This window comes from Apus apus, chromosome 18, assembly GCF_020740795.1.
Source record: "Apus apus isolate bApuApu2 chromosome 18, bApuApu2.pri.cur, whole genome shotgun sequence".
In the NCBI taxonomy this organism is placed as follows: domain Eukaryota; kingdom Metazoa; phylum Chordata; class Aves; order Apodiformes; family Apodidae; genus Apus; species Apus apus.
Genome location: NC_067299.1, coordinates 1356580 through 1373467, shown reverse-complemented (window position 1 = coordinate 1373467; position 16888 = coordinate 1356580). Strand labels below are relative to the sequence as shown.

The 16888-nt window shown below is 54.6% G+C and overlaps 3 protein-coding genes across 7 annotated transcripts in view; 2 read left to right on the top strand and 1 right to left on the bottom strand.

The window, feature by feature from the left end:
• Nucleotides 1-5638, bottom strand: part of CRCP (CGRP receptor component) — a 51002-nt gene extending 45364 nt beyond the window's left edge. For 3 of the 5 annotated variants that reach the window (XM_051635969.1, XM_051635970.1, XM_051635966.1), the window contains exons 1-4: nt 5559-5638; nt 4583-4865; nt 3822-3931; nt 1766-1840 (exon numbers count right to left, since the gene is read on the bottom strand). The gene's annotated coding sequence lies outside the window, so the exon portion shown is untranslated. Of the gene's footprint in view, nt 1-1765; nt 1841-2656; nt 2683-3821; nt 3932-4582; nt 4866-5558 lie in introns of those variants that run through there. The other 2 variants (XM_051635967.1, XM_051635972.1) reach the window with 2 other exon arrangements.
• ASL (argininosuccinate lyase) lies at nt 761-9165 on the top strand. The gene is made up of 17 exons (XM_051635961.1): nt 761-826; nt 977-1035; nt 2409-2603; nt 3552-3635; nt 3905-3961; nt 4526-4623; nt 5271-5348; nt 5621-5698; nt 6137-6189; nt 6616-6678; nt 6897-7011; nt 7476-7560; nt 7728-7787; nt 7970-8053; nt 8213-8293; nt 8537-8643; nt 8927-9165. Exons 2-17 carry the CDS (start codon nt 1024-1026, stop codon nt 9075-9077), a joined length of 1401 nt encoding a protein of 466 aa, XP_051491921.1. The 5' UTR covers nt 761-826; nt 977-1023; the 3' UTR covers nt 9078-9165.
• A 1368-nt stretch (nt 9166-10533) lies between these two features.
• The window catches only part of GUSB (glucuronidase beta), a 12183-nt gene continuing 5828 nt past the window's right edge, over nt 10534-16888 (top strand). The window contains exons 1-7 of the mRNA XM_051635960.1: nt 10534-10870; nt 12570-12758; nt 13133-13314; nt 13815-13957; nt 14447-14634; nt 15579-15731; nt 16391-16569. Coding sequence (XP_051491920.1) covers nt 10664-10870; nt 12570-12758; nt 13133-13314; nt 13815-13957; nt 14447-14634; nt 15579-15731; nt 16391-16569 — 1241 coding nt within the window. The 5' untranslated portion in view covers nt 10534-10663. The remainder of the gene's footprint in view (nt 10871-12569; nt 12759-13132; nt 13315-13814; nt 13958-14446; nt 14635-15578; nt 15732-16390; nt 16570-16888) is intronic.

Genomic DNA, 16888 nt, shown 5'->3' with positions numbered 1-16888 from the left:
AGAAGCAGCACCCAGCCTCCTGTGGAGCAGCTGCAGAACAGTGCTGAGGGGCTGAGGAGCTGCTGCTGAGCTGCAGCTCTGCAGGTCACAGCTCCCAAGGCTCTCTTCTATTTTAAATTGGTTCTTAACTTCCAAGATAGCAAGGGGTTGGTGAGCTTAAGGCAAAGGCTGTTTTCCCAGGCTGCAGGGCACCCGCTCACACCCCGCAGCCACAGCCTGATGCTCAGAGTCTCTTGCCCAGTCACCCCATGCAGCTGGGGACAGCAGGGAAGCCCCAGAGCTGCAGCCTCCTCGCAAGCGGGGCGGAAAGTCTCACCCACACAGGAATGGGAGAGAGCAGCGACCCTCCACCCGGGGCAGCAGCGGGGACAGAGCAACAACGATCCAGCCATCCTATCAAATACAGCCACATCAATGACCACTCATGAGAGGGACACGACACAGAGATGCAACGCTTCCAGCACAAGGATATTCCCAGAAAAAGGAGATGACCGGTCAGGGGAACCACACAGAACACCCTCTGGAACCGCGGGAGCACCTGCCTGAAGCGAGGCCAACACCTTCACTAACAAGCACCATGAGAGAATCTCTCCCAACCCCTTCCCTGCAGCGGCCCTGCCTGAAAGAGCCTTTTCTTCCTGACTCGCTCATCACGGCCGAGCCGCGACCGCAGCCAGGGGAGGAGTGGGGAGGGTGCAGGGGCTGGAAGGAACGGGGCCGGCCCCGGGACACCCCGCCCCGCCGGGCGGGACGAGCCGCCAGACCCCGGGGAGGGTAAAACCGGGACGGCGGGGCCGGAGCGGCGGGGCAGGAGGAGCTGCGGGAGGTGAGCGGGGCTGGGCGGGCAGCGGGACCCCCCAACATCGGGATCCTCCCCCGGCAGCGGGACCCCCCAACATCGGGACCCCCGGCAGCGGGACCCCCCAACATCGGGACCCCCCAACATCGGGACCCCCCTGACCGCGCTGTCCCGCAGGTCGCTCCGGTTGCCGGGATCGCTGCGCAAGCAAAACATCTTCCGAGATGGCAGCCGAGGTGAGAGCGAACTTTGCTTCCCCTGGGGGGGCTCGGGGGGGCTCTGGGGGCTGCTCTGGCAGGGGCGAGCTCAGCCGAGTGAAAGGTGGAGCCCCTGGCCGAGAAGCCTGGCATTGCCTTCAGTCCTTCCCCCTGCCCAGGAGGGACCAATAGCCCAGGGTTGGTTCCTGCCGACTTGAGGCAGGAGGTACTTTGGAGCAGCTTGTGTAAACACTTCTCCACAAAAGCTGCATTCCCAGTTTCCGTGCCCGGTAGGTGGGACGTGAGCTGAGGCAGCTCTGCTGGGCAGCCCTGGCCTCCCCCCGGGGCTGCAGAGCAGTGCCCATCAGCTGCCAGGCTGCACCAGCCACTGCTCTCACCAGAGCCCTCTGCCTAGCTAAAGTTAATCTTTCAGTTTTGATTTCTTGGATTGCAAATGTATCTGTTGCAATGTTTCTGCTGACCTACCTCTTCCTCTGGTGGAACCCTGTAGCACTGAAGACACACCAAGCTGCCTGGATATACCTGTTCCTCATCCCAGCACTCAGCCTCTGGCCTTTAATTCAGCATCCCCTGTGCCACATGCAGGCACCAGATGCACAATGAGGACCTCTAATACTTTTCTACTTCAGTTCTGATTCCCTCCTTTGCCTTCCCACAGCTTTCTGACAAGGCTGCCTTAAAAATACCAAAACAAACAAACAAACAAAAAATAAATATCAAAACCATATAAAAATATCAAATACCTTACCTCTGTAGGCTCCCTCCTGCTGTCCTCTCAGGCACGCTGTTTCAGCAGGGGTCAGCAGAGATCTGGAGACAGTCACTAGGGAAATAGTTTCTAGGGTTACTCAACAGTGCTTTGTCTGACAGATAAGGCCCTGGCACAGGTAAGTTTGCAGCTGTCCCACCACCTTCTTGCTGTCCATGGTAGTTAGAGTGCACAGCAGAAGAGACTGACAGGGATGTTTAAAAAAACAAGTAGATTACTAATTATTATCCACTCTGCAATGGTATTCAGGCCCTTCCTTGAAATGTTCTCCCATTTCTTTTTTGTGTCTGTTAGAGCTGGAGAGTTGCTTTTGAACTCTTGGATAAGTTGTGAGGTCTCTGCATGAGTAAAATTCCTGTCCATCTCAGAGCAAGTTTGCCACAGACGGGGCTGCAGGGGTGTCCTGTCTGAGAAAGCAAAAAGCCTCTAGTCAAGTTCTCCACCTCTACAGCTACCTGCAAAAGGTCCTGAAATCCAAGGGCCTTTCTGGCCAGGGCTACCACACTAAAAGGACACAGCAAAGCATGGCCTGGATATTGAACAAATAGATCCTTGCATGTTACATGCATAGGACCATAAATAAAGCTGTTAGGCCTCTAATTGGCTTCTTCCTCTCTCTCAGGGGAATAAGCTCTGGGGAGGAAGGTTCAGTGGAAGCACAGATCCAGTCATGGAGATGCTCAATGCTTCCATTACCTATGATCAGAGACTGGCTGAAGTTGATATCCAGGGGAGCATGGCTTATGCCAAAGCCTTGGAGAAGTCTGGGATAATACCTAAAAGTGAGCTGGAGAAGATATTGAATGGTCTGGAAAAGGTATTTATTTCCTTCACAAAGTGTCATGCATGCTGGAACAAATGGCTTCTTACCTGACAGCACCTGAAGCAGCCTCCTTGACTTGCAGCTCTAAAAAGCATCTTTAAATGTCCTCATATCCTGTTCCTTAGGGCCAGGCATGTGCTGCAGTGCTTTGTGAGAGGGAATGCTGTCCTAAATCCTGGACATGATAGGCCCGGGTACACTGGTACTCTTGGAGACACTGAGCAGGAGAATGATGCTCAGTTTGCCTCCCACTGAAGGCCCCCAAGCCCAGCAGCAGGCTGTGGAGCAGCTGCCAAGCCCCCAGTGACAGCTGAGGCCCTGCTGTGCCCTCTGCCAGTGCCCACGACAGACACCCTGGTGCCTCGGTGAGGTGTGCTCAGTGTCACCTGCCCCCCCATCCCCTTCAGACTGAACATGCACCAGGAATTGTTGCAGGATTAATTAGGAATCTTCTTTCCTGCTGGCACCTGGGATCCTGTTGGGCCTGGCTCCTCTAGCCATCAGGAGGCAAAGCACAGCATTGCACAGGGGTGAAGAGAAGCTGCAGCCAAGTGCTTTCAGAAACATCCCTTGTGGTTGCTCACCCACCATGGGCATTGGGGCCTGTACACAAGGTCTGTAGGGGAGCATCTCTGTGCAAAATGCTAAAGCAGCCCCTGACACTTCAGCTCACTTCCTCCTTGCCATGCTCAGATCCTCCTAGAGCCACCACACTACAGGATCACCATGGTAGGGAGATGAACCCCAGCAAGTCCAGTGCAGAATATCAGAACAGCAAGCAGCCAGTCCTGCCTGAAGGGACAGCAATGCCAGAGCTCACATGAGACTTAGCCCTTCCATTCCCATTGGGATGGCAGAAGCTGGTATTTGCTGGGGACACTCAGCCCCAGGGACAGCTCAGGGACAGCAGTGCCTGACTGGTGTTTCTGCTGATGTTTGTAGATCTCTGAGGAATGGTCTAAAGGAGTCTTTGTGGTGACCCAAAGTGATGAGGACATCCACACTGCCAATGAACGCAGATTAAAGGTTTGGGTCCTCTACCCTCTTGCTCCTGTTCCTCTGGAGCCAGATCTGCCTGATGTTCAGTGCCCTGTGGCACTGAAACCCCAGCTGCACAGCCAAGTGTCTCCCAGACCCCTCCTGTGGAAGAGGGTCCATACAAGCCTAGAGCCCAGACCTGCCCTGCCCAGAAGGGACCCCATGGCTACTCACCAGATCCTAGAGCTGAGGGCCTTGTGGGCAGGGAGGAGGTCAGCTCCAGGGGACACTGACAGCAATCCTCCTCTTGTCCTCAGGAGCTGATTGGAGACATAGCTGGAAAGCTGCACACAGGGAGAAGCAGGAATGATCAGGTATGTACAGAACTGGTTGTTTTTCCTGCTTCAGTACTCCTCCCCATCTCACTTCCTTCATCCAATTCCTGATGCCATCCTTCTCATGCCCTGGCACCCTCCAGCATGTACTCCCCAGGGCTTTACACCAGTGAGGCTGCAGTGACTCACAGCACAGGGAACAGGCTCTGCAGGATTGCTTCCTGCTGGGATAGGGCCACAATCTGCCACTGATATCCCTGTGAAATCTGACAGAATCCATGACTTTCCTGGCTGGATGCCACGCACTGTTCAGGATCAGTCCCTCTACTGGTGACTGACCTGTGTTGCTTAGAGATCCTCTATTGCAAAGTTGACAGTAGCTGAGACAATCACTTTAAAAAATGGACTTTGGTTCAGTTCATGGAAAGCAAGATACAGCAGCTTTCACAAATCAGTCACCAGGGACACATCTGGTGAGAGGATGTCCCTTCTGTCACATAGAACAGGGAGGGGATAACTCTGCCAAGGCTTTCTTGAGGAAAAATACTTGGTCACTAAATATTTAATATTCTGCTTTGACTGCCTGTGGACAATCTCACACAGGTTGTGACTGACTTGAAGCTGTTCATGAAGAATTCCCTCTCTGTCATCTCCACTCACCTCCTGCAGCTCATCAAGACCCTGGTGGAACGTGCTGCCATGTAAGTCCTTTTCCACAGCCACATCCTTGGCCTTGCAGGGGCAGGAGCCTTCAAGGCTTCCTCTTGGGCTGACAGCAGCCAGGACAGCAGCAGGGCCTTCTGCAGAGGAGGTTGCAGCCAGGCAGTGTGTGATGGCTCAGGGAAAATCAACAGCTCCTCCTTCTCCACAGTTCACACCACAGAGACCTTCCTCTTCTACAGTGTCCTCGCAAAGGAACTGAGCTGGAAGCTTCACACACGACCTGAGAAGGCACCAAGTCCAACTGAAGGAAGGGGGAACCTTAACATGTCTCCAATTGCTAAGCATGAGAAAAGCTCAGCTGTGTTAGCTCCTGTCTAACTCTCCTCCTCACCCACCGCACTCCAAACCAGTGGTGCCTGGGAACCTTGGCCTGCCACGGAGGGATTACTGTCCCTACCAGTTTTCCAGGGAGGTCTAGGGTAGGCACAGCCCACTGGAAGATCAGGAGATCAAACCCAGGGTGCTTAGGGAGCAGGTGACAGGGAGAGAAAGAGAGTGACCAAATTCAGCACAAGACAGGCCAGAGAAGTTCTCCTTGTGCCCTTGCTGGAAAACCCTGGAGGGCACCTGCCCTGCCTCCTGTCTGACAGCTGCTGCTCTCCTCCTTCTCTCCTTTCACATGCAGAGAAATCGATGTTATCTTGCCTGGCTACACCCACCTGCAGAAAGCCCAGCCCATCCGATGGAGCCAGTTCTTGCTCAGGTAACCACCTTTCACCCCTGTCTGGAGGAAGCCTTCTCCACCCTGGGGCCCTGCTCATCCTCTCAGGGGCCACCAGGGGTGGTGACAAACCAGAGGCAACCTGGCAAACTGGAGCAGGAGCTCCCTGTGTGGCTCTGACCCTCCTGGGACCAAGCACTGAGTGGGCAGTGGAGGCCAACTCCCTGTGCCCTCCATCCTTTGCCCAGTTACCTCTTGGTCCTTGTGCTGCTTTCTCTTCAGTTGCTCCATCTCTCCTGGTGCTCTTTTCCCAGCCACGCTGTTGCTCTGACCCGGGACTTGGAGCGCCTGGGAGAGGTGAAGAGGAGGATCAATGTCTTGCCCTTGGGAAGGTAAAGTTTGCTTTCTGTGTCATCCCTGGGCCTCACTTTGCTCTGTGAACTGTCTAAGAGGTAGATCTTTACATGCCCTGAACCACTGTATGCCCTATGCACTGCAGAGCTGCCAGGGCACAAACCTTGATTCTCTCGCCACAGAGAAGACTGTTGCAAAGAGAAGACTCTCAGCACAGAGATACTGTTCTTCTCCCTTCTTGAAATCAAGAACTACAAGGTTTTCAATCAGCCAAATCTGATGAATTCCTCTTTGGGAGAGAACTTTTGGTTTACTCCAGAGTTCAGAGCTTGCTGAGCCTTCAGGCCACACTGTGACACCAGAATGGAAGGGGAAGAAACTCTTCAGAGAGTTGTCATCACTGTCTGCCAGAGCTCAGTTTGGGGTGCAGGGTGCAAGCTGTCATGCATGACTTGTGTGTGCTTCTCCTCTGGCAGTGGTGCTCTGGCTGGCAACCCCCTGGAGATCGATAGGGAGCTTCTGCGTAGTGGTGAGTGTCTGCCTGTGATGGGGGGCACGGGCTGCTGATAATGCTGAGGAGCTGGGGAAGCACTGATACAGTGTCCTGCTGTTATTTTGGATGTGTTGCAGCACCTTAACATGGGGGTGGAGGGTAATAAATTAAAAATAATAATAAAAAAATGTGATCTGATGCTCAGTGACACAGCTCAGCTCCTAGTGACCTGGTGAGGCAGAAGACCTCTGGTTGCTGTGAGCCAGCAGCGGCCAGCAGGGAGGGAGCAGAAGCAGAACCACCTCTGCTGCACACTGCCTGGGCTAACAAACCCTGCTCAGCAGGACTGTGCTCCTGGGACTACTGAAGGGCTCACAGCCACCTGCACACTGGGGCAATCTCCTGCATTCCAGCTCCAGCCATGCCAAGCCTGACCTCCTCTGTCCATCTCCTTCCTTACAGAGCTGGACTTTGCTTCCATCAGTCTGAACAGCATGGACACTGTCAGCGACAGAGACTTTGTGGGTAAGCACAACTCCACAACTTCTTACCACCACTATTTTAGAAGCAGGCCCCTGAAACTTTTCCAGTTACTCCCCTCTAACAAGGGGATTCAAGTCCCTCACTAGGAAATAATTACAAAGAAAATCTGTTGGCTTCTGTTTAAACTCCAGTCAGGGCTCCCTGAGTTGTCAAGCAACCAAGCATCTTTTTTCACCTCCTGATTTCCTGCTTCTCTGCAGTGGAATTCCTCTCTGTTGCTACCCTGCTGATGATCCACCTTAGCAAGATGGCTGAAGATCTCATCATCTACAGTACCAGCGAGTTTGGCTTTCTGACCCTCTCTGATGCTTACAGGTAGATCTCTGGGTAGGGAGCCCTTCCCTCAGTCTCTCCTCCTCATCCCTCCCCTCCAGGGAGAACCAGACAGTGGTTGGGGTCTCCCTGCTGGACAAGGCTGACACAGCATTACAAGGGTGGCAGAAAGGCAGCCTGAGGGTGAATAGCCTTCAGTAATGACCACTTACTTCTGATTCTGGTAACTCAGCCGAGGCTGTACTGGGCACAAACACCTCCCCAGCAACTGCTGGCAGAGAGAACTTCCCCCTTTGCTGGGAATGCCTGCCAGAGCCCTGCCCTCATTAGCTGGCTTTGCAGCTCCTAACAGATTTCCTGTCTCTCCAGGCAGCTCAGCCACAGCCCTCCCCTCCCTGAGGTCACAGCAACAGTCAGGCTGGGTCCATATGAGGTGTGACTTTCTCAGCCTGTGCCTGGTGGCACTGGGGTCCCACCTTCCCTTGCCCCCCTCTCCCTCCTTCCAGCACTGGCAGCAGCCTGATGCCTCAGAAGAAGAACCCCGACAGCCTGGAGCTGATCCGCAGCAAAGCCGGCCGCGTGTTCGGACGGGTGAGCCTGCTGGAGAGAGGTGGGGTGGGGAGGCTGCTCAGGCCAGGGCTGAAGAACCCTCCTTCTTCCTCTGTGTACAGAAATGTGCCAGTCTGGGCTCTGAGCCTCTGCTGGGGCAATGAGCTTCTCTTCCTAGAGCCAACTGCCTCCGCTGTCTCTCTCTGCAGTTGGCTGCCATCCTCATGGTCCTCAAAGGACTCCCAAGCACCTACAACAAGGATCTGCAGGTAACACAGATGTCCACACTGTCCCTCTGAGCAGACACTGCATCTTCTGCCCTTGCCAGTCTCACCCCTGCACAGCTCCTGCTCGTGTGCAGGATGCTGAGGAAGGGGCTGAGGCTCAGCACCCCCCAGCTGACACACCAGCAGGTTGACTGACAGCAAATCCCATCCCTGCTCTCTTGCAGGAGGACAAGGAGGCCGTCTTTGATGTTGTGGACACCCTGAATGCTGTGCTGCAGGTCGCCACTGGAGTAATTTCTACCCTCCAGGTAAGGCTGCAGGGGTGCTCTGAGTAACAGGTAAGAGAGCTCTGGAGGTGAAGGCCCTTAAGTGCCTCTCCCATCTGATCAACGTGGCCCCCACTGTTAGCTCACATGTCCCCAGGGAGGAGCTGGTGATAATGTCTCCCTCTGACCATCCTTCTGCAGATCAACAAGGAGAACATGGAGAAGGCCCTGAGCCCTGAGATGCTCTCTACTGACCTGGCTCTCTACTTGGTTCGTAAAGGAGTAAGTATTGGAGACATGGAGCTGTGATTTCTCTGGATGCACAACACTGCTCAGTGAGGGCCTGAGATGAGGCCTTCTGTTCTATTCCCAGGTGATGATGAGGCTGGGTCACCAAACCTGGATTCACATGGCATTACTCTAAGTGAAAACAAGCCAGCCAAAAAAGACAGCACATCCATTTTTTCCATTGAAAAACACCCTAGGTGCCTGGTCACTCACTGCAGCCTCTGCTTCTCACTGCAGATGCCATTCAGACAAGCCCACACTGCCTCTGGGAAGGCTGTCCACCTGGCCGAGTCTAAAGGTACCACCATCAATAATCTCAGCCTGGATGACCTGAAAAGCATCAGGTTCGTGTCACTCTTCTTGTGCCAACAGGCAACGAGCAGCCTCCCTTCCTGTGGGCCTCCTTGTGATGCCCTTCCTTAGAATGCCTGGGCCAGACAGCACCCCAAAATCCCCCTGGCTTCAATGTCAGTGCCATTAATGATGGGCCTGAGAACACCAAACAGAACAACCTCACTCCCATTCAGCTCCAGCAGGGCATGGGCAGCAGCTATTGGGAGGGACTGGAAGCGACTCATGCCAGGCACCAGCTGCTCCCCCTGACCCCTCTTCTCCTTGCTTCCCCAGCCCCCTGTTTGGCAGTGATGTCTCCCAGGTCTTCAACGTGGTGAACAGTGTGGAGCAGTACACGGCCACGGGGGGCACTGCCAGGAGCAGCGTGTCTGCCCAGATCGAGCACCTGAGGGAGCTGCTGAGGAGGCACAAAGAGCAAGCTTAGAGTGTGGGCAGACATCCCAGGGCTGCAGCACTGTGCCTGTCACTCATCTGGGGTCAATAAACACTGGGGTGGAGGTAGTTCACTGAAACTCCTGCCTTGTGTCTTTCTTCTTGAGGACAAGCTTGAGCTGGGCTTCCTCAGCCCTGGGGAGGGTTGGGGAAATGTTTGCTGGTGTGTGAGCCTGGCAGAGGAGCTGGGTTGTGGGGGATCAGGTTGCAGGGGGCTGGAAGGTAGAGAGCAGCAGGAGGGTCAGTGCATGGGTTGAGGGAACCTTGTGTGTCCACAAAGGGAGACACTTGGTCCATCTGCAGCACAGGCCCCATCTCCACTGCCCTCCTCCTAGGGTGGGTCCTTGCCTGCACGGTCTCAGCTCTTTCCTCTGCAGGACACATGCCCTGATGTGCCTCCAAGCTTGCTGAGACAGAGTGGTTTAAAAAAAACCAAAACCTGGGCATTGCATTGCTGTTCCCTCTTACAAAAATCATTCACCATCTTCCCTTCTGTCCTTATAGAAGTAAAATCAGAACAAAGACCTGAATAATTATTACCTGAGGGATGAAGTGCCAGGAAGTTCCCGTGTCCCCTGCTGCTTCCTGCCAGGTTTCTCTGGTTCAGTACATTCATCTTCCAGCTAATTTAGCTGTGGCAGGGTAATCAATTATGTACAGTGAATTCAGGTGGAGAGGTGACAGCAACAACCAACACTTCTGGAAGAAGGAATTGCCACCTTCTCCCCAGTTATTTTCTTTCCTCACATAAGCTTTCTCCATTTATTCTCATGCCTGGTCAGCACCTCCAGACACCTCAGCCCCCGTGACTGTGCTTGCTCCCAGCTGCCACTGCTCTGCCTCTTGGGGGGCAGTGCTGAGGAATGGGGGGCCCTGCTGGTGGAAAAAAAAACAAGGCAGTTTCAGCAGATGATCACATCTCAATCTCTCCCTTAAATAAATAGCTCATAGTGACTGGCAGTCCCCGTCTGACCCCCCACCTCTCTGATCCTTTCAGGTCTCACCAAGCCTTTAATTGACCCGCAACAGACCGAGCTGCTGGCGTGCCTGTGCACACGCAGGCACACGTTCCCCTCCAGGAAACGAATGCACGCTGCAAATAAGTGTACTGCACAAATAAAATCTGTCTGATGGCATTTTCCTTCCTCCCTTGCCCTTGTGGAACCTTCCTCCATCCTGCCGCATCCCCAGCGAAGCTCTGAGGGCACTGACAAGGGGACACGTCCACGCCTGCAACGTCTGAGCCCAGAGCGCTTCCCAGCGCAGGGACAGCCCCGCAGCCCGGCCCAGCGCCCCCCTTCGCCATTTCCAGCCACCTCTTGCCCTCCCGCCTCAACAGGTGACTCGGAAAATCGAGAGATAACGGAAGGAAGGAAAGAAAACGAAACCATCCCGCCGGCAATCCCGGTCATCCCGGACACATCCCAACGCCCGCAAGCGTTTGTGCACCGGGTCCCCCCGGCTGCCTGGGCTGGAGGCGCCCGCAGCCCCGGCCCCCCCGACCCCCCCGGATCGCCCGGGTCCCCCCGGCTCGTCCCGGCCCCCCCAGCCCGGGGGGCGGGCCCTGCGCACCCAAAGATGGCGGGCGCGGCGCGGGGCCCGGGCGGGCTGTGCCTCCCGCTGCTGCTGCTGCTGGGCCGGGCGGCGGGCGGGCTGCTGTACCCCCGGGACACCCCTTCCCGGGAGCGGAAGGAGCTCGGCGGCCTCTGGAGCTTTCGCGCAGACTTCTCGCCGGGCAGGGACGCCGGCTTCGTGCAGCGCTGGTACCGGCAGCCGCTCCGGCAGGTAGCGGGGCCCGGGGCGGGCGGGGGGTGCCCCTTCCCCGGGGACCGGGGTGCGCTCCCGCCGGGGAGGAACCCCCTGCTGAGCCGCTTCCTTCCTCCCCCTAGAGACCCCCGCCCTCGTCCCGCTCCCCAGGCTGCTCTTTGCTCCCTGCCCCGGCGCTGCCGTCGCGGAGCGCGCAGCGGTCTCTGATCAGGGGCCCCTTCTGCTCAGCAGCCAAAAAGCACCTGAACGTGCCTCCCTCCGCTGCTGCAGAAGCCCCCCCTGCTGCAAGAGCTGCCCTGGCCTTGCACACGATTTACCTGCCGGCAGCAGCGTAGGATGAAATCCATGCCTGGAAAGGGCACTCCTGGGTTACTGATTCCCAAGTACCCCAAGTTCTAGTGTGACTGAAATCCATTATGAAACTAACGCCATTGCATAAAATAAGTGATGTATTCGTGCATACTATGTATGCCTCCGTAATTTCTGTTTTAGGCATTTTTGGTGGCCAAATTGTGGAAAGAGCACAGGAAGACACTATGCAGCTAAAAGTTTAGTGAAGAGACAGTCAGAAGAGAGGGATCCTGGGCTGTGCCCCCCCAAGGGGGGCTGATACGTGCATGCTCAAACTACTTTAGACATCAGAGAATCTCCTTAAGGAGACACATGTGGCCATCCCAGTCAAAAGTTATCCCATATCAGCTGCTAGAAAATCCACTTCACCATCCAGGGATTCTCCTGCTAGGATTTTCTGCTGTCTAATAAAGACAGTGAGTCTCTGCAGCGCTGGTGCAGCTCAGTGCTGAGACAGCCACACACGTGATGCTCCCCCCGGGGCAACCAGACCTTTCTGCTCTCCATGGAAAGGCTTCTGTAGGAAAGGGGAAGTGTTCCAGTAGGAAAGGGGAAGTGTTCCAGTAGGAAAGGGGAAGTGCTGCAGTAGGAAAGGGGAAGTGCTGCAGTAGGAAAGGGGAAGTGCTCCAGCAGTGCTTGTTTATGCAACATGACAAGCGCAGCGGGCGCTAAAAACGGGCAGCTCTGTTTTGCAATAACAGCCCGTTCCCCCCGTGTGCAGTGTGTGTTCCCACACTGCCCAGAATCCTTATATTGCCTGTGTTATAATCCTAAGGAATCTGTGTTGTTTTCAGGGAGTGAGAAAGACTGAACTCATTCCAACCAATCTCTACAGACCTTCCCTGAGGGATCTGGCCTCAAACATCCTTGACTCTTGCTGTTCTTCCACCACAACTCTTGGCCTGACAGGCAGCACCCTGTGCCAGAGAACTGTCACCTCAACACCAGCACCACACTCCAAACAGCCACAGCTGTGCAGGAAAAACTACAGTTTGTCGAAAGTCCCAGGCTGAAACAATTACCTGAGTGGGTTTTTTTTATCCCACTCGCTTCTCCAATTTCACAGTCCCAAAGCCATTAATAAAAGCACTTCCCTACCAGAAATCAGGAGGGGAAAAAGACTTGAGCATCTTCTTCCTGTAGGAACAGGCTTCTGGGCCTGGTATCAAATAGGACTTGTATTAAACCTGTAACAGACCTCACCAGTTTCTAAACAGGTATTCCCAAGTATTCTTACTTGGCAAAGGGATTGTAAGGCAGTCAGTGGAAGGGGACACCTCCAGCAGTACAGGTTGGACAGCCAAGATAGTAAAAATTCTGTTTTAAAATTACCTGTTCCTTCCCTTTCTTGTGCAATTCCTGCCAGACCGGCCCTGTGATTGACATGCCAGTGCCTGCCAGCTTCAACGACGTCACTCAGGACCCCAGCTTGGAGAACTACATCGGCTGGGTGTGGTATGAGAAGGAGGTGCTGCTGCCCCCCCGCTGGCTCCAGGGTGACCCCCCCACCAGGGTGCTGCTCCGTTTCGGCAGTGCCCATTACTACGCCATGGTGGTATGTTCCATGTCTTCCCAAAATTATCCTGTGCTAAGATCTGTCTCGTGCCTCATTCCGGTTCTTCCTCCAGCAAAGGACTTGGCCTTGTTTCCCAGATCTCTCTTCTCTCATCCTCCAGTATCAGGACTAGTAATTAAAACATACCCGTGTCCAAAACTGTGTCTCACAGTGACACTTGCTTGTACATGCCCCATACCTAGGTCCCAGCAAGGGAAGGGCTGCTAGATTGATCCCTCCAAGAGCAAAAGCCCAGGATAAGGTTTGGTGTTACTGGGAATCCCGACAGCCCTTTGCTGGGCTTTTTCCGTTCTCCCTGCTGTGCTTGCCGCAGAAACCCTCCCTCTTGGACTTACGGGTGTCTTCTCCTGCAGTGGGTCAATGGAGTGCCAGTGGTGGAGCACGAAGGGGGTCACCTCCCTTTTGAAGCAGATATAAGCAGCATTGTCCAGGCCAGCCCGGGGGTCCCTTGCCGCATCACTGTCGCGCTCAACAACACCCTGACACCCCACACGCTGCCTCCGGGGTCCATTCAGTACATGAGTGACAAAACAAGGTGAGTTGCTAAAGAGCTGTGCAGGAGCTTATCCCAGGGATGAGACGATGGGAATTCATTCAGCTGCTGGTTCATAAGGCCCTGTGAGCAACACAGGAGTTGTATTTATGCCAATCTTCCAGCCGAGCAGGCAGGAGTTTAAGCTTTGGCGTTACGAGGAGTCTGCCCTGAGTTATTGCATCTGTTCTATACTCTGGGATTAAGTGATTTGCCAAGTTGAAACAATGAGATTTGGCAAGCTTGAATTCAGCTGGAAACTGCAAGTGCCAGCTCTCCTGAAGGACCAAAGCCATGCAGTGTGCCAGATGGTTGTTAACTGGTAGTCTCCTTCAGTGGAGCAGCAGCAGCACTAGAGACAGATCCATCCTGCTGTAAAGAATACTTTACCAGCTATCATCTATTTTTACATGACTATTTTATGTTGCCAGCACCCACATGCTGCCTTCAGTTCTTGTGTAATGAAACATAATGTAGCCATTTCTCCTGTCTTGCTCACTTAGGTATCCCAAGAACTATTTTGTACAGAACATCAGGTTTGATTTCTTTAATTATGCTGGAATCCATCGCCCGGTTGTGCTTTACACCACTCCTTCTGTCTACATAGATGATATTACTGTGACAACCACTTCATCAGAGAGCCTTGGTAGGTCCAGAACAATCACAGCAGCTCAGGCTCCAAATGGAGATGACAAGGGCAGCAGAGAAAATAACCTGCAAAAGTCCAATTTAATTTGTCCTGTTGTGAATTTGTCTTGCCCCGATCTGGTCTATTGTACAGCTCAGCAGCTGCAAGAATATGGTAAAGAGTTCAGAAGCAGTAAGAAAAAAAAGAAATGTTTGCAAGAGACTTGTTAAAGTGAAAGGATGACCAGGTGTCTCTCAAAGTAGAATTTCTCAGTAGGGGCAGTATTCCTGCCACTTAAAGCAGGAGTATCTCTAAGTAACAGAGTTGTGCGACACGCAAATCTTGCTGGAAACTTCTGGAACTCAGGTCATGCTTCTTACATTGAATTCCTGCCAGACATCTCCCTTAATTTTTTTAATGCTGCTGTACATGAAAACCCCTAACATTTGAAGCATGCACTTTCCCTTTCATGGCAGTTTCTGATTGTCTTTTGTTTCCTTTGCCCAGCAATGGTGCAGTATCAGGTGGTGGTCGTGGGCAGCACCCTCTATTCCTTGTCCCTCAGTTTACGTGACCAAGAAGGGAAAGTGGTTGCTACAGGTGATGGGCCAGCTGGAGAGCTAAAAGTCCTGAACCCAAATCTTTGGTGGCCTTACCTGATGCACGAGAACCCTGGGTACCGCTACTCCTTGGAGGTAACGCTGATGTTTCTTCCTTCCTGTGTGTGTTCCCTTGGACTGTCTAATAGGGTTAAGGAGCTGCCATATGGCCTATCTTCTGTATTCTTTTTCTACCCCAGATCCTGTTCACATGACATGACTCCAGAGTGGCATTGTTAATTATGCAGTAATAAAATCAAACTGCCAGCTGCCTGGATGCTGAACTGAAAGGTCTGTCGTTGAGAACAGGGGCATGCCCAGACTGCAGGCGTGTGCTGAGGTGCTTGCCCTTCATGTTTAGGGCCCAATCCATTCCTTGCAAAAGGACCATTTGAGACAATATAGGGAAGGAGACGTCATGAAACCTGAGAGCAGCCTCTGAAGAACAGGCTGCTAACCTCTCAGCATGTTTTGCAATGAGCTTTCTTTCCACTCTGCCAGACAAGAGTTCATCTTCAATAGCATGAGCCTGGAAGACTCTGTGAGTTAAGGATGAGTAGCAACATTTAGATGCAGAAATTAGGACAGATGAGCTGCTGTAAGTTTCCAGATGCTTATGTCTGTACCTCTCATGAGCAGATGACATTTCAGTCTTTGCCAGGTATCAAGATGCAGGGCAGAAGAGGTGTACCACTGCCTTGTCTGTGAGAATTAAACGGCCCAGATGAGTATGGGGAAAAGAAACTGAAGCTTTTAGGGTGAACAAGCCCCCAGAAGGGTCATCCAGGGTTCATTCTTCATCCTTCAGCTTCCCCAGCCTAGATTTCTATTTTCTGTTTAGTCAGATGTAGTTTCTTCCCTGAGGAGGCACAGGGGGACCACAGGAACTAGCTGCAGCAGTGGTGAGGAGCAGGCAGCGTGCCGGGGCAGGGCTGGGAAACGGCTGGGCCGTCAGGAGAGGCCTTAACGCAGCAGGAGGGAGGACAGGGCATCCTTGCAAAGCCCAGCACGTCACTTGCATCTCCCGTTTGGAAATCCAGGTGCAAATGAAGGCACAGGTGGACGGAGCGTTGCTGGAGGACGTGTACACGCTCCCGGTCGGCATCCGCACGGTGCACGTCACCAGCACGCAGTTCCTCATCAACGGCAGGCCCTTCTACTTCCACGGCGTCAACAAGCACGAAGACGCGGACGTAAGTGTTTGTTGCCAGCGGTGGGGGCAGCCGGTGGTGCCTGCCCTTCTGCCACCGAGGCAGCGCCTGCTCTTTTCCGCCCTCCCCACCCAAAACAGCCGCTTCCTGACACGCTTCTCCCAGGCCGGGAGCCGCTGGGGTGAGTGTTTTGCCTCACACCATCCCTCTCGGGACGCACAGGCAAGCCCGGCGGCGCTGGCAGAGGAGCTGGACAATCTCCCGGCCGTGGGTTCCAGCCAGAAACGAGCGCCCCTGCTTCCCCGCCGCGCGAGACGCGGAACGTCTGACCCGCGGGGCAGCGGCCGGGCTGCGCGGCGCGGCCCGACCACGGGGCGGCGCTGCAGCCCGCGGGCGCCGGGGCAGCGGGAGCGGCGGGGCCGGGGGCAGCAGCGGGGGCAGCAGCGGGGGCAGCAGCGGGGGCAGCAGCGGGGGCAGCAGCGGGGGCAGCAGCGGGGGCAGCAGCGGGGCAGGTTGGCTGGACCCGCCGTCCCCAGGCAGGCGGATGGCGGGGCTGCGTGTGGCAGGGCCCCTCAGAAAAGCACGCGGTGCAGGGGGAGGTGGCGCGGGGGGCTGGGAACGGTGCCGGGGCTGGAGCCGGGGCGCCCCGCTAACGTGAGGAGCGGCCGCCCTGCGGTGCCGCGTCTCTCCTCCCCGCCCAGATCCGTGGCAAAGGCTTTGACTGGCCCCTGGTCATGAAGGACTTCAACCTGCTGCGCTGGCTGGGGGCAAACTCCTTCCGTACCAGCCACTACCCCTACGCCGAGGAGATCATGGACCTGTGCGATGCCTACGGCATCGTGGTGATCGACGAGTGCCCGGGAGTGGGGATTAAAATGCCGTAAGCAGCCGCTCCAAGGACCCTTCCCCTTCTATGTTCATCCCTGCCACTGTCCCTCCCGTCCTGCAGCACCCGCTGTCCTGATAATGGAAGTACTTTGCTCTGTTTAGAAATCGGGCTGTTGTGCCACGTGTGCCTCTAGTGAGGTTGGGCAACCAGAGGGTGTTCTGACTCATGGCCATCGTGTCATTTGGTTAACAAGCCCAAACCACAGCCCTGAGCTGTGCAGCAGGCTTGGGGGAAATAGGGCAGAAGCCATATTCAGTATGAAGGCTCAGCTGTGCTTATACACCCCAGAGACTTGAGTTTTCACAGGGCA